Source organism: Protopterus annectens, chromosome 11.part0, assembly GCF_019279795.1.
Source record: "Protopterus annectens isolate FY-2018-M chromosome 11.part0, PAN1.0, whole genome shotgun sequence".
Lineage (NCBI taxonomy): Eukaryota > Metazoa > Chordata > Ceratodontiformes > Protopteridae > Protopterus > Protopterus annectens.
Genome location: NC_056745.1, coordinates 1,556,757,791 through 1,556,781,353, shown reverse-complemented (window position 1 = coordinate 1,556,781,353; position 23,563 = coordinate 1,556,757,791). Strand labels below are relative to the sequence as shown.

The window sequence follows — 23,563 nt, the reverse complement described above, 5'->3', positions numbered from 1 at the left end:
CACCAAAAAGGCTTTTAAGCATAGTGAAAGAAAGTAGAGGTATAGCCAGAGAAAAATAGGGGGCTTGAGGGAGGGTAACCAGGACTGCAACAGTGAATACACTCGACCATCTACATTTATGGTAAGTGTACACAACTGTACTATGTTCTTCATGTTTCACTGTTGCAGTCATTACATTTGGGTAGAGTCCCAAAGCTATGGTTGGGTGGAGGGAATTATACAGCATTAGGACCAGCTGTAAGGCCCTGCAGGACAGCAGTGGCAAAGCCAGCTCTGGATTTAGAGAAAAGTGGTAAATGGTAATGTTTGGTGAATGTATGAACTGAGCTCCAGGTATCAGCTTCTAGAATGTCCGTGGTAGGAACACCTCTGAGAAAGGCTATTGAAGTAGATGCAGCCCTGGTGGAATGGGATCTGATCCCCTGGGGGATAGTTTTTCCATGGTGCATTTAGCAGAAACTAATACAATGGCTTACCCATTTGGAAATGGTTTGCTTTGAAATAGCGTTTCCCTCTGCTCCTGCAGCAAATGCCACCAGCAGTTGTTCAGATTTTCTTTGAGATTTTGTCCTGTATAAGTAAAATCTAAGTTGTCTGTGTAGATCCAATGAATGTAGAATCCGCACCCCCTTGTTCTGTGGATTGGGAAAGAATGTTGGCAAATGAATGGTCTGATTAAGAGCTACAGTGGATACTACTTTAGGTATGAAGGATGGATTGGTCCTGAGAGATACCCTGTCCGCATGAAAAATTATGAAAGGCTCCACTGCCATAAGAGCATGTAATTTGGAAATCCTTCTAGCTGCTAAAAGGAAAGCTGTTTTCCAGGAGAGAAATTTTAAGTCTGCAGTAGCAGCTGGCTCGAAAGGAGGGAGAGTGAGCTTCTTCAATACAACATTGAGGTCCCAGGCAGGGGTTGGAGCTCTCCTGGGTGGTCTTAAGTTTTTGGCCCCTCTGAGATACTGCTTTAGCAGAGGATGAGAGCAGAGGGGAGGTTCTGTGTTGTAATGAGCTGAAATGGCTGAGGCATGGATTTTTATGGAAGAAATGGACAGGCCCTTGTGAAGCATCTCAGTTAAAATATTGCAAAATCTGAGGAATGTTAGGCACTACTGTGCTTATCCTTTGAGATTGATTCCAGGCACAGAATCTTTTCCATTTGTCAGCATAAGATTTTCTAGTAGTAAGTCTTCTCGCCTCCAAAATGACATCCATCACAGGTTTGCTGAAGGATGCTAAGGGTGAATTTAGGTGATTAGCCACACTGCAAGATTCAATGTTTGGAGCTGTGTGCGCAGAATTTGGTTGTTCTGCTGAGACAGTAAGTAAGGTGTCTGAGGCAGGTGCCACGGTGGAAGGTGTGACACATTGCACAGGAGTGGGTACCAGTGTTGGTGAGGCCAATCTGGAGCAATCAAAATAATTTTTGGTTTGTCCTGTTTGACTTTTAGTAGGACTATGGAGAGCAGAGGCAGAGGGGGAAAGGCATAGACTGATAGGTTTTTCCAGCTGAAGGATACAGCATCCACTTTCCAGGCTTTTTTGTTTTGAGTTCTTGTGCAAAATTTGTCCAACTGATAGTTCTGGGGTGAGGCAAAAAGATCTATATCTGGGCTCTCCCACTTGCGTGTCAACATGTTGAAAATCTGTGGCTCCAGTTTCCATTCGTGTGGGTCCATGAGATTTCTGCTTAGTTCGTCTGCCAGAGTATTCAGCTTTCCTGGCAGGAATTGAGCTTGTAGTTGTACTTGATAGGTCAAGGCCGTGTTCCACAATGCCATGGCTAGTCTGCAAAGGGGGTAGGAGTGTGTACCTCCCTGCTTGTTTATGTATCACATAACTGTGGTGTTGTCTGTCTTTATCATTAATTGTCCTGGATGAAGGCAGTCCTTGAAGGCTGTCAGTGCATTCTGTACAGCTAGCATTTCTTTTTGATTGATATGAAGGTGCATTTGATTTGGGCTCCATTTGTCCTGAATGCACTTCTCTGCCAGATGAGCCCCCCAAGCATAGTCTGATGCGTCTGTAGTTAGGGTTTGGGTGGCAGGGGGTGGTGTGAATGGCAATCCCTTGTTTTGGTGGCAGGCCTCTGCCCACTGTAGGAACTCTAGTTGCAGGCAAGGTATGATAGGAATCCTTGTTTCCAGGCTGTGACAATGCTGACTCCATAGACTTTTTAAGTTCCACTAATGTTTCCTCAAATGCTGTCTTGCATATTGAATTAGAAGAATGCAGGAGGCCAAGAACCCCAAGGCTTGCAGTATTTGCCTTGCAGAAAGCAGAGGTTTTGTGGACACCTGTTTGAAGTAAGTCACCAAATGAATTTGCTTCTCTGGCGTATGCAAAGCCATCTGGGCAGTTGTATTCAAGCTTGCAACCAGGAATGTAATTTTTTGAGAGGGTACCAGTTGTGATTTCTTTTCATTTATAGTGCATCCTAGACAAGTTAGAACCCTTTTTACAAACGCCAGATGGTTTAGAAGAATGTCCTTGTTTTCTGCCTGAATTGGACAATCATCCAGGTATGGATATATTTGAATATTTCTTTGCCTGCAAAATGCAATTACTGGAGCCAGGCATTTTGCAAAGACCCTGGGCGCAGTAGACAAGCCAAAGAGCAGTGCAGAGAACTGGTAATTCAAGAAGCCTGCTTTGAAGCGGAGGTATCCCTGATTGGGATATGCAGGTAAGCCTCTTTTAAATCTACAGTTGCCAACCAGGCATCTTTGCCTAGCACAGGAAGTAACTGGTGAAGAGTCAGCATCTTGAATTTTGGAATGTCCAGAAAGGTGCTTAGAGTAGATAAGTCCAGAATTGGATGGCAAAATTTGTCTTTTCTGGGTACCAGGAAAATTCTTGAATAGAAACCTTGTCCCTTTTCCTCTTCTGGTACTAGTTGAATAGCCCCCATGCTCATGAGGGAAAGTACTTGTTTCTGGGCCATTGCCCACTGATATGGGGGCAGGTCTGGCCATCCGTTTAGAATTGGCAATGTGTGGAAATGAAATCTGTATCCCTGGGATACTATATTTAAAACCCATTTGTCCTGAGTTATAAGTTGCCAGTTTTTTGCATGAAGAGCCAGTTGCCCCCCCCAAAGGGGCGGCTAAAAGGTAAGTGCTTGATAAGTGAAAAGGGAAGTCATTGAGACTGCTTACCATAGGGAGGTGTCTTGTTGTTACCAGATTTGGAAGAGGAGGCACCCCATTGTTTTGTTCTGCAAGTCCCTTGGGACTGAAACCTGGTGCCTTTGGAATGTCTGGGTTTGACTTGAGTGGCTTTCGAAGGAACTGGAAAGAACCAGTTCTTAGTAGGCCAGTGTCTACTAAATCTTGGAGGTTGTACTTGTAAGAAATCTTTCACGGTTTGCATAGATTTAGCTTTATCTTCCATCTTTTTTAGAACTTCTTTAGCCTTATTACACACAGACCCAGTTACAGCAGCCCTGCAAGAGGCCTCCAAAGAATCAAAACCACATTGCAAAGTATGTTTTCCAACTTGGTCAGCTGAATGTAATGTTGTTGTTGTATCTTTCGGCTTTTCCGGGTTAGGGGTTGCCACAGCAGAACTCCGGTCCGCTAATGATTGGCAGTAGATTTTTACGTACCGAGTTGCCAGCCCTGATGCACAACCTTCAATGAAGGTACGCCCATTCATGCATGTCTCCACACAGAAGATGCTTTAGCTTTGAATCAAACAGGTAAATCTTTATTTTCCAGACAGTCAGAAATCAACATTATTTTCTGTTTAAGCAGTCCCATGATATGCTGCTGATATTTTAGCATATGAAATTGACAGTTTAAAGCTCTGATTGAGAGGGTTGTAGAAGTATAAACCTTCTTACCCCATCTATCCAGCGCCTGCAATCTCTATCAGAAGGCGTAGGATTTTTAGCAGTAGAAGCCTTAATGCCCTTGGGACCCTGAAAAATGGTTTCAGGATCTGCAACCGGATTTTTGAAAAGGAATTTGTGGGAGTCAGGAACCCTGTAGTATTTGTCTTACAAGAAGCCAGAAGCAGAGAATCAACAGCCATACTAGATTCTGAAAAAACATCATCAACAATGTCTAGAACAGGAGGTATAGCCAAAGGCCTATGCTGAGAAAGAAGATGAAAATCCCCAAGTCTCTTTTTTGATTCAGAAAAATCCTGACTTTCCCAGTGGAAATGTTCCCTTAAGGTATGTAAGGTTTCCCCAAAAGAAAAATCCTCAGGGGGAGAAGCAGAAGGAATGGAATCTTCTGCATCAGAGTACTCATAAGTAGGTATGGACAATTCCTGTTCATTAAAAAAGTCAGAAGAAATAGAATCTTGTTCAGAAGATTCATAATCAATGTCTTGCCTAGGCCTCTTAGAAGGGGGGGTTGGCTACCCCTGATCAGAGTAATTAAATCTTCAGCCATTTTGATCATTTGTTTTTCAGGCATAGAGGCCTGCACATGTGGCCCAGGCATTGGTTTTTAGGCATAGGTTGTGATTTTGGCCTTAGTTTTGAAGATGGCGTCAGTCTAATATACAAATCTGTAGGCTTGAAAACACCCTCAGAAGCCGATGCCTGCACAGCGGCTCCGGACCCATCCAAGGTAGAGACATCTGCGGGTTCCATAACCGAAGCATCTTGCAGCATATCGGACTCCGAATGGGTCTCAGTAGAGGCCTGCGAATCAGAAGTAGCGGGTATCAGGGGCTGCAAAAGCGCCTCACTGAGAACTGGCGACTGGCTTAGGAGAGGCGTTGTCAGCTTTTTTGGACCTCAACGGCCTGTCTCTGTCTTTTTCTTTTCATTTTTTAGGTATTCTGGTAGTCTGATTGCTAACCAATGACATTTCTCGATAATTAAAGCGTGAGCTAAAATATTTAGAAGCAAAAATGTACCGATGTTTGATGCGTTGATTAAATAAAGCACAAAACTGACAGCCAAGTACGTTGTGGTCAGGGCCTAGGCAAAGAATATAGTACAAATGAAAATCCTTATGAGGTATTTGCTTCCCACAAGTAATGCAATTATTAACTTTTACTGACATCGGAAAGGAGAAAGAAAAAGTTTCCCCAATGGGGTACTTAGCTTTTTAGTTGAAGACTTCAGATCTGAAACTCGAAAACGAAAATTTCAGGAGTCGACCGACTGGCACTTGTGAACTGCTTCAGCTTCGGGCACTGTACGGCAAGAAAGACTGATATAATGGCGTCGGCTGTATGTTTTACACCCCTGACAACCTGACATCATGGAAGAAGGGACAGCAACAGACGCAGGACCCAAAACCTTGTTAATCAGGCCGACTGAGGGCAACCTGCCAGCAGATTACCCTAAATGTAATGACTGCAACAGTGAAACATGAAGAACATGGAAGTTTTATACAAGTATATAAGTCAAAACAAAACACATTTTTATGGGAATGCTTGGCATTTAGGAAAAGAAATAAACAGCATAGAAGCAATACTAGGTAAGAAATAACAGGAACCATAAGAGGCCTAGCCATATACAACTTTAAGCGGACACACTTAAAAGTTCTTGCCACCCTTTTTGAATACTTAACGGTGACTACTTCCCAACTCAAGAGGGACTGTATATGATAATACAACTGTAAATGTGTGTCTACCCATCGAATCATTAAGACTAGCCTTAATGGCACACAAAGTAGCACTTTTTTGACCTTTAGTGGCAACTTATTCCATAGGCTGGGAATACATTGAGTTAGGAACTTATCTACCCAGAAGTCTTGTTTATTTTGCAGTGTAAATGTAGGTCCTTAGTATGGGTGTTGTGTAGAAACATTGATTTTGTGAAGAAATAAAGGGGTTAGATAGGATTGGGTTTCTCTTGGCTCAAAAAGTGAGAAGCAGGTCACCTTGGAGCAGCTAGTAGGCTACCAAGTATATGAAGAGTCATGCTAATTGACCAATATAGATGAAGGATTTAAGGCTTTAAATTTTTGGTTAAAAATCACTGGGACCATTCCAGTTTAGTGATATGCTTGGACTTGTACATACCAAAAGGGGCACTGTACTCGGTGATGGGTCTTCTAAGACAAGAGTAAAGGAGTAAGGTGAGTTCTCTGGACCTTAAAAATATTCCCTTGCAAATTAACTGGGCCCGACAGAATGATTACTTGACTACGGTAGAAAATAATGATCAAAATGAGACTAACTTGCCCATGTATTTACTCAGGTCTCTTATTACTGAGAATTTCTTTTCTTTTTTTTTTTGGTCACCTTGAAAGTCACTGGTACTGGCCTTGCCCTGCATGCCATGTCTACCAGCTAATCTCCCCCCCAGAACTGCTCTATTTTTTTGCTGAGGCTGGTCTTGGATCCTGAGGGTACCCTGGAGCCTCAGCTGCTCTGTGCTTTTGTCCAGGGGAGGGATTTTTTTTTTTTTATGACCTACCCACTTCCCCTTCTCCAGCCACCATGCTCATTGTTCATGTACGAGGGCAACTCCCTGCTTTGGACAAGACCCCCCCCCCCCTTGAGGAGAATTCTCCCACCTGGGATGGACATGCCCATCCCTTACCTACCACTCCATCAGTCGTCTGAGACGCTAATCAAACGAAGGTCAGCTGGGCCGTAGTCACTGCTTTATCCCTCTATGTCACCAGAGCAGCTGTTTAAAGAGGAATACTGAAGAAATTACACCAGTGAGATTGCATAACAGAACTTCAATTTGGTTTTCAGCAAGTATGGACAATTAAACTCCCCCCTACATTTCTTGAATAATTATCAGCGAACCCTTTCTACGACTTGTATTTTCCTGCCTGTTCCTTGCTCCTTCTTTGACTTACTGATTGCTAATTTTCAAATGAATGTTAATGTTCAAATTACAATATAAACTGTTGCTAATTTTCAAATGAATGTTAATGTTCAAATTATAATATAAACTGTTGCTTGATTGTACCTGAAATCTACTAAAGGGTTAGGACTTGATTGTTTCTCAAACCTATGCTAAGTCTCTGTACATTCCTCACAAAAATATCTTTTATTTTTTTCTAATCATATCTTGCTATGTAATTGAAGCTAGTCATTTTTTTTTTAAGTATTGTATGCTGTAATTTACTCATGCTTGGAGCTTTTCTCCCCGGGCCTCTACTGAAAATGGATATGTATCCAGCTAGACTAGTCTGGTCAACAAATATAAAATAAATAAATAAAAATAAATAAAAACTATATTACTTGTAGACATTAAATGCAGTGAAACTCTTGCAAATATTAAAAGCAACATTGACCAGTTATATGGGAATATCTTTTGCAAAGTTTGTCAGATTGTTAGGGTCACAAGCCGAAGTCTGAATTTGTAATGCATTAGTTTCTACTATACTGTACTTGCAAGAAGATACCACCCATTCAATCTCTGGTCTCCACCACAGAACATAACAGGAATCCATACTTCCAGAAGCCCCATCCCTCAGGAGCAAGCAACTCTTCCTCATTAATATTAACCCTCATTAATATTAACTAGAATATTAGTAACAAACTCATTTCCCAGGTTGACATGGCATAATACAAACGTCACCCCTCCACAACTCACCAGCAAGACAGCATGCAGAAGAATCATTAGCTTTTTTGTTGCTTTAATACCTTCCATATTACCGGTTTTGAAGCATTTCATTATATAGACAGCACATATGTTGATTTAACTAAGCATGAAATTACTGCATACAAGTCACACACCAAGTTAAACACATACCACAGATTTCTATCTGAAATTCTGGGCAGTAACCCAGTCTGAAACTCACAGCAGAGTCCATTGCAATTTCTGCATTCATTAAATTTATTATCATGACAGAGGTATGCCAGTTATCTGAAATAACGAGGCTACTGTACTGGAACCTAAATTGCAATACACTTGATGACCTTCCAATTATCAAAATATTTATTTTGTACATCAAGAAGCTGATAACTCATGAAGTTCAAAATTAGTTGCAATTTATAGAACAATCCTCAAATACAAGTGTTGGCACACTCGTTGTGTACCTGGCCTGACCAAAAAATGTTGCTTTTTCAATTCAATATTTTTACTACACAGGCTGTTTGATGGCAATACAGACATTAAAAAGGAGGGACTGTTGACGGAAACAAAAAAGATTTAAAAAGTACTGTCTGCCATGTTGAAATGGACAAGGGATTTTTGTCTTCCAATTTATAGATAGAGGGAATATCTTCTGCAAGATCATGTTGGTGCATCTTTTGACACAAGGTCAGCAATCTTGGTACAGCTGCTTTATAAATTCTTCTTTCCCAGTTAGGGGTCACCACAGCGGATCAACTGTCTGCTCATGATTGGCAGTGGAGTTTTATAGTGTCATGTTCCCAGCCCGACGCCCAACCTACCACAGAAGGCACACACACATACACACTCATGCCTAGGGCCAATTTAGTGTGTCCAATCCATCTACTGCATGTCTTTGGGATGTGGGAGGAAACCCACGTAACCACAGGCAGGACATGCAGATTCCGCACAGAAGGCATCCCAGCTGAGGATCGAACCAGAGAGCCTCTTGCTGTGAGGCAACGCTAACCACTGCACCACCGTGGCTGCCTTACAGCCATTTTATAAATAAAACCATTAAAGCAAAATCTGCACTGAAGCTTGAGAAACAATGAGCTTTAAAAATCATATCTAGTAAAATATAAACACATCAACTTATTAAAGTCTGCTTAAGGACTGATAATACATACACTTATACAAGTATGAGTACATGTTCACAACTCTTATTTTCTTAGGAAAAAAACTTTTTTTTGTTTATTAAAGAAGTAAGCATGCTTCAGATTTTGAGATTACCTTGTGTTTCATTCAGTATGGAACAATAAACCCTTGCTTGGTTACTCATGCACATGTCATGGCCTGTTAAAAGTGCTTAAGTCTCATTGGTTTATGTTATGCTCATCTCAAAACCTCTGAAGCAGGACAAAAAAAAATATGTTCTACCAATGGTAAGTACCCCCCCCCCCTTTTTTTTTGTAAACTGTACTTGCTTCTTTTTCCCTTTACTTCCAAAGGCCATGTTAGTTTTGAAATATTATACATACATCCACTTTTTATATTGTGAATGGCGCACTTAATGTACCTGCAGAGCTCCGACAACTTGATCAATAAATAATTAAAAATCTATACCTGGAAAGACAGAATGTACCTTGTATGAGGGTACCTATTTATACAGCGATAACCAAACACAGAATTCTCTGGTTCTGTACATCCAAACAGTAATAGCAAGCTTAAACAATGACGTTAAAGTAATCATGGGCATTTTCGTTTTTATACATTTTTTGAACTGGGCCCTTCCAACCATTAAACTTTTCACCTCCTGCCATCCTCATCACCCATTTCTTCCCCCTGTGGCACTCTTTTTTCCAAAATTGAAAAGTCATTTTATTACATAAGCCAAATAAATAAGCACAGCTCAGTTCCGAAAAACAAGAAGAAATGCAGGAAGGAGGGCAGACTGTAGCAAGTGGGCAGGAGAGGAGGACTGACCGGAGGGATACATCTTGAGTCAGAGACTCCCAGCAGCACACAGCAATAGTCCATATTAAAAGTAAGGAAGCAAAAATTAACTGAAGGGATCTAGCAACCTCTGTTGGAATAGAGGGACAGGACCCTAACTATGACCCAGGTGACCAGAATTTCACTAGTGGCATGGGCACCCATTAAAAATTGGTGTGGGTGAGAAGAGGAATGATGCAGCCGAATCCGCTCCCTTCAATTAGACAGGAAAGAATGTAGGAGTGTGCCTTAGGATTATCTCAATATTAGAATTCCCAGTGGAGACTGGGGATTACATGAAGGTGCTACTAACAAGGGGATAGGGCTATCTGACTACAAACACATGAAAGAGTGCATGGACATAGTGGTACCCACTGTACACTAACCATTAGGACACTGTTGGTGGGTGCAGAGAACATTAGGCCTTAACTACAAAACCCCAGTCCCTAAACCTTAAATGGCAAATCCCACACCTGGCGCACACACCCCTCTTCATAGGGAATCGATAAGCCATAGGTCTCTCGCCCTCCGGGAAAGAACGGATTGATACCATGGGCTGGCAGGGCAGGGCTTGATGATCAGTGGGGAAGCAGGTAAAAAAAATAAAATACAACTGGGATCCAAACCATATCCAGGGGTCCAGGGAAGTAAATATTGTGGGAAGAAATACCTGGGGAATTGTTTGGCTAGGCTTGTATAGGCCCTAGGGCCAATAGCCTAAAACCAACCTATGAAAATGAATACACTGATTTCTTGTTTTCCTTGGCCTTAAAGAAAGAAGGTAGGTTTAGCACAGCCACCCTGCTATTACTGCACATCATTTATTTTATGAAACAGATGAGGAGGCAAATTAATACTAAGTTTTACAATCAAAGATCTAAAAAAAATGAGGACCTTCCATATTCATGAGCATGCCATCCTTTAGATGACATGCTAAACCAAGGTCCCATCTACTTGAGTTGGGGGTAGCTCAGATGGAAAGGAAGTTGCTTAGTGCTCTTCCAAATGTCCCCATGTCAATAAGAATACCACCTCGGGTCTCCCCTGAAAAGAGGTCACAGGCCTTGTGGAACAAACCTGGCCAACAAACTGAAAATAAAAAATAAATAAGTAAAAATAAATCCTTGTCAATGCCCAGCCATAAGACTATTGGTAAAATAACAAGCACACTCTTCAAGTGCAGCAGCATCGACAAGTTTGTAACCCAGGAAGGTAGGCTGGCAGTTGGTAGACGGGCTCTGCCCATTCTGGAATATTTATAATCCATCCCTTGGGAAACATCTATTGGAAACTTACATAAGTGGGGAGGGTGGTAGTGTAATCGTTAAGGTGTTTACCTCAAAGAAAAAGGTACAGAGTTTGATTCTCACCAAGGGAAATTGGTTATGTTTAAAATGGTCCACAAGGGCAGTTAGCCCAGCACTTACTTATGAACCAAGGATAACGCCACAGTATAAACTTAAAATCACAAATAAAATCTCATCTGCCACTTACTTACTGTTTCTAGAAGCAGGCTTCCCCACTGTATTGAAATCACTCAGGCTGGTAGGCTTCTGCTCAAAGAATACAGAATTAGTTTACTGTTTGGATAATTATATCTAAACTCATTTATATGGGTCATTACAAATTACTGCATCACCTTATTTACTCAAAACATTTCTCCTGCAGTAGTAGCATTCGTGGGCCTACAAGAAACAAAACAGTTTCACTATGCACCTCACAAAGAGGATTACCGGCCTCAAACAGATGCCCTATGCAGACAGTCTCAAAAAACTCCAGCTTTACTCCGTCGCATATCGCCTACTCAGAGGTGATCTCTGCCTAATATACAAAGTTATGTCAAACCCAGAGCTGTTGGACATGCTCCACTTAAATAAATCCCAATCCCTCGGAGCTACACGCTCTAGGGACCTAAACCTTGTCACCACAATAAATAGAACATGCTGGAGGGATAGATTCCTGTCCCAGAGACTTCCCATACTCTGGAACAAACTACCTATCTATATCAAACAAAGCTCCTCATTAGCACGCTTCAAGAAAAATCTTGATGATTCGATGGGAAATAGGAAATTCACCACGGGGATCACCTCTGTGGCTCTGCTCGACAGGGACACAGGAAAATAATTTCTTGGGTGGCGAAAGCCAGGGTACCTTTTTGGCTAGGCTTATATAGGCCCTAGGGCCAATAGCCTAGTACCTACGTATGAACCTCTGCCTAGTACCTACGTATGAACCTATGCCTAATGCCTGGCTTTCTACCATTACACTTATAGTCCCACACATACCTCTTAACTTTTCAGACAAAGAAATATGGACAAAGTCTAAAATAATGTGTGTGTGGGGGGGGGGGGATAGAAACAGTTTTTAAATATCGTTCTGATAAACTTAGAAAGCTGGTAGAATAGCAGGATGTGTATTTGCATATATTTTCTGAAGGATATGAAGTCTAAAACTCAAATGTATGTCATTATTTAGTGACATCAATCCTCAGTGATTTTCTAGAAAATCACAAATTTTATGTGGAACAGATCAAAAAATGAGCCAAAAATCTGAATATTTTGTGAAAATTTGGACAGTTGAGAGCTAGGTCCTTCATCATTCAGTCACTCAGCTTACTAATACAGCTTACTCCCATCTGACATTCAGTCCCATTGCTCTGTATATATCTGTTTACTAATCCAGCTTCTTTGATTCCACATTATTACCGATATTTGTTTTACTTTTAATCTAATTTGTAATAAGGTTGTAACTAAAAAGGGCCCCCGGTGACCCAGTTCACCCAAGTAAGAGATTGAAGCCCAATACTCACCAGTGTAAAAAACGTACAGAAGATGGTAACAGAGCCAAAAGCAGCAATGTAAACATGCATTTCACGGTGCTCCTGGGCCGTAAAGAGAGGATTCTGGCACTGGATTCCACAGCCCTCCACATCTTCATACCAGCTCTTCTGGTTATCTGTCCGCACCAGAGGGGCCTCACACTGACCAGAGTTATTGAACTTGATATTCTGAACTTCATTCTGTGGCAAGGAATTAAAATATAAATGAAGAATTATCAAAACTTATAAATGTGCACCAACCTGCAAAGAAACACAGACCTTTAAGGCTACCCAAAATTCAATGATTCTTGTGCTCTGCAATCCTTTAAAACACAAATTAATTCTGATGTCTGCTTAATCCAGTCTCAGATCATGGGAAAACTAGGCCCATCCTGGCACTCAGTGTGTACAAGGTAGAGAAAGTAAACTTAGATGGGACACCACTTTATCACAGGAGACACACACACACACACACACACACACACACACACACACACACTCTTACTTAAAGGCAAAGAGGATAACCTCACATTCATGATTTTATGCAAATTAAGTTTGCCCTTATTTGGAACATCATAAAAGTCACTCATGTCTAAATCTAGGCTACTACATAAGTTCATAAATACCTCTCTAAGGCACCATGCTTTGCTTTCCTTCAGAAATTTTCTCTGTTAGCTTTTACTCCGGTCCATATGACAATGAAGCAAGTGGGGTATCCTATCAGCTGTGAGATAATCATGGGCGGTGGTGGTGCTGCGGTAGCGTTGTCAACTCACAGCAAGATGTTGTCCGTTCGATTCTCAGCTAAATCGTCTTCTGTGTGGAGTACCTTCGTTGAAGGTTGTGCGTTAGAGCTGATAACTCCGCACGTAAAAATCTTCTACCAATCATTAGCGGACCAGAGCTCCGCTGTGGCGACCCCTAACCGGGAAAAAGCCGAAGGACACAACAACAACAATCAGCTGTGAGATAATCACATATTAGAAACAAACTATTTGGGCAAAATTATTATCTGTCAAACAAGGTCAATAAGTCATGTTTTTTCCCTTGCCATGAAGTACAATGACATCTCTGATTATATCAAGTCTCTGGCTGCAAGAGGCAAAGCCCTTTATAAAGGAGGTAGGGAGATGCCCCCAACATAAAAATAGTCCAGTCATAAAAGTAAGCAATTTGCTAACATTGTGATTGAATCTGTAATGTAGTGGTATTAGGCTGGGTAAAGTACAGCAATTATTTTACACATAACTGGTTACAATTACTTGGGCCTGAACTCTCAAAAATAGAGATCACCTAAAAACAGAAAACAGGAAAAGGTTGACAGGTTCAGACAGAGACAAGGTAGAAAACACACAGTAAATGCAAAACAGCAGGTAGCCACTGCTCTACAGTAAACGTGATGTAGGACATTCCTGGAAATGATGATACAAGAAAGGATCTGCAAACTAACATTCTGGGGTAAAATTCTGAAAAAGGAAAAAGACAGAGAATTCCTGGGTAAAACTGGACTTCACCTAGAGGAAATGTAAAATGGAAATAGAAAATTAGATATATTTGGATTGTTTACTTGCTCTACTTGTACGGCTATGGCAATAAACATTCTGTAACTAAGAAGCTGGAATACCCTAAACACTTAGAGCTGTCAAGCAAAGAGAATTTAATGTCAGTAAATATAATGTATTAATTTTAGTTGTTAAACGCAGGACTACAGAGAATGCTATGCTCACCAGCTAGCGACTGGGAGTAAGGGACTGCTGCAGGTTTGCTCATCATGGGGAAGGAAGTGGCAATGGCTCGCCACTTGGGCAATACTTATCAGGAGCATTAGGCTTTGTATCAATGCAGCAAGGCCTAAGGAGCATGAAGTGACATTATGCAGATGCCTGAACTGGAGAATTCAGTAAGCCATGGGCAGTTCTCAGGGAAGCAGCAGGAAGGGTTAGTTACATCTCATTTCTTCCCATTGGGGGAATGGATAGGCCAATGGATCTTCCTAGACAGGAAAAAAATGTGTGACAGAGCTTTTGCCAAGCCCAGGAATGCCTGGCTATCTCCCATGAGCAAATGGGTTGATTAGGTGCAGAGATGGTTTTTGCTGCCTGTAGCACCACGAGAACTACTATTGGCATACATTTTATATATATTTTGGGTGCTTAAGTGAGACCAAAAAGATGTACTCTGAAATGATAATGACTGGCTCCTATACAACAGTGGAGGAATCTTCAGAATTATGCTGTTTGTTACCTTTATGTGTAGGTAAGCTTCCTGAAGCTATAAAGAACACATCCAGTCCTCTCTGGATAACTCAGAAAAAAAACAGACTGAAGAATGACTTTATGAAAAGACTTTAAGAGGATGAATATGTCTAGGCTACTTAAATCCAGACCTGGTCTGAGGAAAAGAGCATTTTTGGAACTAAAAAGAATATGAAATAATAATCTTGTCATGGTTGAACCTTTGGTATGACTCATTTTTTGAGATGGATCAGCACACTTTTCTTGTCACTGCTTTCTGGAAGAAAGGATGGGAAGAATGAGGCAAGGAGGGATATTAGAAGCTGGTTCTATGGTGCAGCCAGCCTGTGTCTGAGCACTACAGGTGGGTTGGAGGTTGAGCAGTGTGCCATCTCCAATAAATCTCAATATAGACCACATACCTAGCATGAGCCATCCAATTAAAAAAGAAAGGGTCGAGCTGTCTGAAAGACTATGCCATTTGAAGAAGGAGTTGAAGGCATCACCCTGCAATCTTTACACAGCCCTCCTCCAAGCACTTGTACAAAATGAAGAATAGATAGTAGGGCAAACAAAAAATCCTCAGATGTCTGCTTCGATGATGGTCACTCTCACCCAGTATGGAACAAATAGAAAGAATCACAGTAAGTGATCAGATGATCAGTGGGCATAGATGGACCCAACTGCCCCCACAAAAGGAAAAAAGTTAGTAGTGGGAAGTGAAAGAGTATTTTATCAGAAAGCTTTTGGCTACAGACTCCCATAGCATTGTATTGCTGCTGAGGATGGACCATACTGAAGCACAGAAGAAGCACCTGCTCCCAACCACTTCCTGCTGGGATAGTTAGTTTGGTAGTCAGGGCTAGTGATGTCTACCATATGGCTATCTGTGGCTACCTTGAAAGCATTAAAGATCAAGCCTCATACACCCGCATCCATTCTCAGAACCATTGAGGGAGGGGCTTTTGTCTTTTCTGCCAGAAATCCTACTGTTGATTCTGTGGCATCAAGCAGAACCACATTTTCTACTGGCTCCTCTGTGATTTTGAAAAAAATCATTGCAGGGGAAGGAACTTTACAGTCACAGCTGTATGGGTCTGCCCTTCTTCCTAAACATACTTAAAGAAACCATCTATCTCTGATCTGAAGAGCATGGGACCACTACATGGGAAATCCATAAAGGACAGTCTTGTACCCATGGCAGAGGGACAAAGAGCAGCCAACATTGTTAAGATAAAATTATGCCAGATCTTCCCAGTCTAGTTAACCTGTCTACTCCATCAAAAGCTATGCAGACCATCAGCCCACCAACTGTTAATGCCAAAGAAGCTTACATTTTGAACCTTTTCTGGTGATCACCATCCATCAGGCATTTCTTCCAAAAACTACAATATATCAAGGTCTCAAAGAAAGACACAGAATCTGAGATGGCAAAACATTCTCATGGGCAGTGTGAAAGATGCAAACACCTACTTTTCTACCCTGTCTGGAGCTGATGACACTCAATCCAAGAGATAAACAGCCAGAGACTGAGGAGTGAAGATCTCTATAGATCCAATATAGACTGTTTTCCAGGAACTGGTACTACAGTGTGCTTCCAGTTTTGCAGAACTATGTCTTGTGGAAACACCAAAAGGACTGTTTCATCACAAAGCAGACTTTCTGTACACTTCTGGGGGTGACAGTATGGTGTTAGTACGCCACTCACCGCCTCTGAATTAGTTTTAATATTGACCTGAGACAGGGGTGGATTTGGTTGAACTCCCATTGCTGTTTACTACTCTATCTTCATTATGACTCTTTTGCTTGTAGAACAACTGCATAAAGACATTTCTGCATTTTGTTCAGAAACAGCAGGAAAGCACAATTGTGTAGGTAACCTATCACTGTAATAGATGTTTTACTAGATCATTATTGCAGCAGTCATTACTACTGGGACTTAGCCGCCAGGTGCTGCTCATGTACGATCAAGCCAGATTCAGGATCCTTCCCTCTTTGTGTGGTCCCCAGCATTCCTAAGGATGAAAGTAAAAGAATGCCTGCCTATAATATTTTAGACCTTTCCTGCCCAAAAGCATAGCAAGGGCCACAAAGGTGAGATTTTAGGCAAAGAAAAGATAAAGGTATAAAGCCTGGAAGAGACATTGTGCAATACTCATTTCTCCATTATTCAGGAGCTGAAAATGGGTTGTTCGGGGGGGGGGGTATTGAAATTCCCCTCTGTCCATTGCACAAATCTGAGCAGACCCAAGGCCATAGGTACTTAGAGAAAGGTCAGAAAGGACAAATGGGAAATTGGTACCCCCAACTCAGCTCAGGAGGGTGTAATGGCTCTTGGGAGAAACGCAGGGAAGGTAGTTGGAAGATAGTAGTGCAACAGTGATCTATTCAAGCTTCTATTATTACAGCAAGTTACCTACATAACTGCATTATGTTCTTCATTTAGATTACTGTTGAGTACTCCTTACTACTGAAAATGATTCACAGAGCTTTATGGAGCATGGGTGATAAGAGTGAAAAAAGTGACTGGGGTTAAGCATGCCTTGTAGAATTGTCCTAGCAAAACCTGTCCTAGCCTTAGAATGACTGTCCAATCTGCAGTGTTTCGAAAAGGTGTGAAGTCCAGGTGGCAGCTTCCAGAATAGTTTGTCAACTCCTTTTAAGAATGCCACAGCATTGACTGGTCCTACCAGAGAATTCCCTTGGAATAATTAACAGAACTGTACTAAGCCATTCAGATATACTTTGCATCATCACTCATCTTCTCGACAAGGAGGCTGAATAGCTCACTCGTTTTCCTGAAGTCCATGGGTCTGTGCAGATCGTATCCAAGCTGTGTCCAAACATCCAGCCTATGCATGTTTTTTTCACACCCATTTTGAGGGTGGGGGAGAAGGTTGACAGCTAAAAGATCTGATTAATAGATTAACAGTAGACTGCCACTATTCTGGGCGTGAAGGAAGTGTCAGTTCTAAGTCTCAACACAGCCTTATGAAAGAGAAGGAAAAGACGGTTGCACATTAAAGCCTGCAATTCAGAAACTTCCTAGCTGAGCTGATGTAACTAATGGATATAGATGCAGCGAGTTCAAAGGGAAATCGGGAAAGCTTTTCTAACATATAACTTAGGATCCAGAAAGCAGATGCCCTTCCCTGCATGGCCTCAGGTGTAGGATCCCCTGCATGGTCTCAGGTGTAGGATCCCCTTGTTTTATTTGTCTAAAGCTAGCAAAGCTTGAGTATAGTAGAAGGCAAGCTGAAATGGTGGACAGATGAAGTAAGACTGATGTGTAAACAAGTCTACTCCACACAGCTCAGTGAGACACTGGAGGATCAAAAGCACATCTACAACCCTTGGGTCCTATCCTCTGCCAAGACATCATATGGAAAACCTCTTCCATTTGGACATGTAGGACTTCCTGGTGGTTGGCTTCCTAGCCTCCCTAATGGTGTTCAGCATACCATTAGAACACTGGTGCACAAAACATCAAGAATGAATCATCCGTGTAATGAGCTCCATTGTCATTAGGCTGGGGTGTATTATAGACCATTTGTATTGTGTCCATCATTGCGGGCAGAAATGGGTGGTCCCACATGGCCATTTCCACAACTGGGGAAAACCAGTGCTGCCAGAGTCAAATTACTACTACGACTATCTTGGGTGTTTCTCTCCCTCCTCATCTTCTGAATCACACTGAGGACACAATTAAGGCAATAACTGTCACTGTTAAAAGAATATAGAAGAGGGAACAGATCAACAAAAATACTAAGAAAAATAGATGTGATAAAAGCGATACTCAGTATTAGAACAGACCAGAATCTATTATGCACTATCGCAAATAAACTAAACTTTTCAGCACAGTGGAAAAACTTAGAAGATACACAAATTAATATAAAGGAAAAGTACAAAATAAGCAATTTATTCATGACCCAAAAAAGTTTTATAGACAATTGGGAAATAAGGTAAAAGGAATAAGACCGCCAAAAAAGAATAAATAGATATATTTTGGAGAAGTATCTATGAAGATCCTGTGGAACATAACAACAATGGTAAATGGATAGAAGTAAAAGAAATAATAAGAAGTTTAAAGGTATAGGTTATGAAATGGGATGAAATAACAGCCAGAGAGATTGTAACAAAGTTAAGAAAAGCCTCTAACTGGAAAACCCCAGGCCCAGATGCAGTACGTAACTTTTGGTTACAAGTATTAACATCTTTGCACGAAGGTTTAGCCATGAGTAAGAACTACTTATATGCGCACCCCAAACAGATACCAACCTGGCCAACAGGAAAAACAATGCTCCTACTTAAGAGTGAGCCTGCAAGCTACCCTAAAAATTATAGACCAATAACTTGCCTTCCGACGATGTATAAATTATACATGGGAATTGATGCTGACAGAGTTTATAATCATTTAGAAGAAAACTCTATTATGGCAGTAGAACAAAAGGGCAATAAAAGAAAGTCATATGGAACAAAGGATCATTTGCTGTTAACGTCCTAGTAGAGAGCTGTAAAAAGGGGAAGAATCTAAATATGGAATGGATTGACTACAAAAAAAGCATTTGCTAGTATCCCACATTCATGGATAAAAGAGTGCTTAAAAATGTATAAGATACACCCTACACTGATCGACTACATTACAGTGACCATGAAACAGTGGCAGACTACTTTGCAATTAAGCCATGATAAAAAGACAAATTATTAACCCAGGGATAAAAATTCAAAGGGTGATATTCCAGGGTAAATCTCTGTCGCTCAGAGATAGAACCCACAGTGTGAAAGTAGCTGACTCCAGACTGCTGACCAGTCACGAGTGGAGTCCCACAGGGTTCGGTCCTGGGACCTCTACTGTTTGGTATCTACTTCTCTGAAGTCCAGACCAACACGAAAGGACTCTGGCTGACAAAGTTCGCAGACAATTGCAAGTTGGGAGATATTATTAACTCCCCAAGTGATGTTGACCTCCTACAGAAAGGCCTCACTGAGACCAATGACTGGTGTCAGAACTATGGCCTTAAGCTCAATGCCAAAAAATGTGTCATCATCCCCCTTGGGAAAAACCCGGTTCCCTTGAATTACCACATCAATGGTAGTCCACTGAACACAGACGGCATTATAAGAAATCTGAGAACACAGGTTGACAGCAACCTCTCTTTTGACCATCACATTGCCACTGTGGTCAGAAAGTCCTTCTATGTGGCACATCTCATTACTAAGGGTTTTGCATCCAGGAAGAAAGAGGTCATGGTCTCCCTCTATTCTTCCCTTATTAGGCCAGTCATCGAGTACAATGCCCCATCTGGCATGTACCTCACTAGACACATGCAACAACTGCAGAGGCCACAAAAGTACCTCACAAAGTGGATCCTAGGCCTTAAACACTTGTCCTATATGGACAGACTCAAAAAACTCCAACTATTCTCTGTCTCAAATTGCCTACTTAGAGGCGATCTCTGCTTGACTTACAAAGCCATGTCTGACCCAGCTCTGTTAGAAATGCTACATCTAAAGAAATCCCAATCCCTCCGCACCACATGCTCCACAGACCTCAACCTCATTACCACAATCAACAGAACATGCTGGAGGGACAGGTTCATAACCCAGAGACTGCCCATGCTATGGAACAGACTTCCCATACATGTCAAGCAGAGCGGGTCTATATTAGAACATCGAAATTTCACAATTTCGAATGTTCAAATATCGACCCCTATTCAGCGAACAGTGAAAATAGCGAAACAACAAAAAACCAAATTTTTTCCTAGGAAAAGAATTCGGTTGTCCATTTCTGTTGTTTCACTATTTTCAGCGCTGTGGTGGAAAGTTACAGGTCGGGTTCAGGTAAGTGTGCGATTGGGCACAGGTTAGGTGAGTTAGGGTTAGGTATGTGTGCGATTGTGTGGACGTGAGGGTTAGGGCGGGTTAGGTGAGTTAGGGCTCGGGTGAGGTAAGTGTGCGATATGACAGACCTTAGGATTAGGGTTTGGGTTAAGGTAAGTGGATAGTTTGTGGTGTTTGTACAGTTTAGTGTAGGGTTAGCTGTAAGATTTTAGGTGTATGTGTGTGGATTGCTGTTTGTTTGGTGTGCTTGTGTTGTGTGTATGTGTTTCGGAAAAGCAAATTTTTGTCCCTAGGAAAAAATTTGCTGTTCTGCATGTTCGATGTTGTCAGCGTTCGCTGAACAGGGGTCCATGTTAGAACATTCGAAATTGTGAAATTTCGATGTTCTAATATAGACCCAAGCAGAGCACCTCACTGGCCCTCTTCAAGAGAAATCTTGATGAGTGGATGGGAAACAGAAAATTCACCTCGGGATCACTCCAGTGGCTCTACTTAACAGAGGCACTGGGAACTAAGGTCGGGTGGCACAATGCCATGGTAATCTTATGGGCTAGGCTTGTGAAGGCTCCAGGGCCATTAGCCTAGTACACACCTATGAACCATTGCTCTTCTGCCCTGCCCTTAACCCATTATGCTGTCTACTAAACAGGTTAGGCCATGGCTATAATTCGGCTCCTAGAAAACAACTCATCTTCTCTTTGTCAGTGATTTAAAACTGTACAGTTTATCAGATGAGGAACTGAAAGTACAACTGCAGGATGTCAAAACTTTCTCAGATGATATCAAAACTTCTTCAGATGATATAAAAATGTAATCTGGTCTATCATGTGGAAAACCAACAATACACAATCCGGTAAAAGCTGAATTTAAAACAATCCGAAAACCCTTTTAAAAAAACTCAGCAGGCACCACTGGACCCAATAAAGGCAGCTGCAAATCACTCGTGTTGTATAACCAAGCATCAAACAGTAGCAAAAAAACACAAAGTCCAATACCATAAAAACGTTTAATGGTAAAAAGATTAACCACTTTCATTCCTCACAGGGAACTTCATCAAAATACATTAACAGAATTAAAAAACATTTAAATACAATCACTAATTAGAATAAATTGACTTATTAATGTTAGCACAGTGTTCATTGGTTGCTCTCTAATTACAATCAATTAAATGTTAATAGACTATGTAGTAAACACCCTATAAATTCCTTTTTTGAAAGTAAATATAATGGTACAACACCATATTAAAAAATATAGTATCAATTTTATAACATCAGTTTTTATATTTTGTCTTTATTCAATATTTCAAAGCCCTTCTTTTTACGGCAGGGACAATGGAATAATGCTTGTTTAAATCCAGGGGGGTTACAGGCATCCAGTATTAACTGCCATATAAGCTCCCTATATTCAAGATTTGTTTCACAGTCTCCTTCCCCTTTCTGGAATCTCCCCCTTTTCCAAAACCCCAAACTTAGAGTTTGCTTGGGTACAACTTACCGAATGTTAAATAGTGCATTTGTTTCCTTGTTTTTGCTAATCTCATACATGTTTTCATACATTCTTTGTTTTAATTTCCTCTCAGTTTTCCCCACATAGTATAAGAAACATTTTACATAACGGGCCAGGTATACTATCCCTTTTGTGCAACAAGTATAGTGTTCTGTTGCAACTAATTTGTCATGCTTATCCCTAAGTTGCTATTCTATCGAATTTGAAATATATGGACATTGGGGGCACATCCCACAACTGAAGGTGCCCTTCCTGATGTTATTCTCCGTACAACCTTTTTTACTTTCAAAATAATTTTTAAAATTCAAACCTCTTTTGTACCCAAATTTAAGGATCTTTGTAAACACCTCCAAGCTGTTAGGCATACTGGAAAACGTTCCCAATATCTCAAAATGATGTTTTTAACCTACCTAGTATCTCTGTGGTAATTTATTGCCATAAATAGCTCTTGCTCTGAACTTCGCTTCCTACTAATCACATTTTGGTGAAATAGACACTCCTGGTCATTTTCAACTGCTGACCCTACACCTGTATCATCTTCACTAAGGGGCATCAGGGGAAATACTTGTGACCCCACCCCCTGAAAATGTCTTCTTTGTTGTGTTTTATTACTTCTTTTGGATAACCCCTGGTTACAAAAAGTTCCCCAATGTAAATGAGTTTTTATTTATTTTTGTTTATTTTACATTTGTTAAATGAGAAAGTCCAACTGTATTTTGGTCCATTTTAAGTGGAGGCCCGGGGAGAAAAGCTCCATAGATACATACATACAGATAGTGTGGCTTTGACAATTATATACTTTTGTACAGGAACAGTTTCATAGTTTGACACTTGTATACTTTGTATGGAATTACTAGCAGAAAGCTATTCTGGTTATGCCAGAACATACAACAGGTTTGATGATTATAAACTTTTATGCACAACATAGTAATTTTAGTTGTACATAGATGTGTAAGTTCTCTTGTAGTTCTGCAGTACACTAACTAATCAAACATCAGATTCAGCAGAGGTGCAGGAGTTATGGTTATGATGGTTTCAATATGAAGCAAAGTTTTAAGAGATGCACAGTAAATAGAGAAGGTTAGTCAGGGTTTGTACAGGGGCATAGCCAGTGTATTTCAAGTGTTTTTTAAGAGATGTTTTAAACTGAGTCAAAGAGGGGACTGCAGTGAGTTCAGCAGGAAGTAAGTTCCAGATTTTGCCAAAAGAGTTGGTAAATAGAGAGACACCAGCTAAGCTGTTGGCTTTAACAGTTTGAACTAGCACTCTATTTGAGGAGTGTAGTGTTTTTAGGTTGCTGTATGGGATGATATTTTTAAGTATGGGTGTAATTTCTGGTTGATAGAGAATTTTGTGTGCAACTATTAATTGATTATACTGAATTTGACAGGGTAGTTCTAGCCAGCCTAGAGTTAAAAGGTTCAGACAATGGTGTTGTCTATATGGTGAACCTGTGGCAAATCTGGCAATGCTTTTGTAGCAGGAAGTGAGTTTACTTAGGTGAGATTTATTTAGATTTGTAAGAATAGGAGAGGCATATTGTAGGGTTGAAAGTAAATGTGTTCGAGCAATCACAGTCCTAGCAGATTGGGTAAGGAATTGTTTAATCTTATATAAAGAGCCAAGTTTCTTATTTACTGTCTTAACAGTTCGGTCGATGTGGGCATCGTACTTGAGACTGGT

At 40.9% G+C, this 23,563-nt stretch overlaps 1 protein-coding gene across 1 annotated transcript in view; it reads right to left on the bottom strand.

Moving 5' to 3' along the window:
- SMO (smoothened, frizzled class receptor) overlaps window positions 1-23,563 on the bottom strand; it is a 558,191-nt gene that overhangs the window by 413,552 nt on the left and 121,076 nt on the right. Inside the window, exon 3 of the mRNA XM_044088830.1 lies at window positions 12,291-12,500. Within this exon, the coding sequence (XP_043944765.1) occupies window positions 12,291-12,500 (210 nt within the window). The remainder of the gene's footprint in view (window positions 1-12,290; window positions 12,501-23,563) is intronic.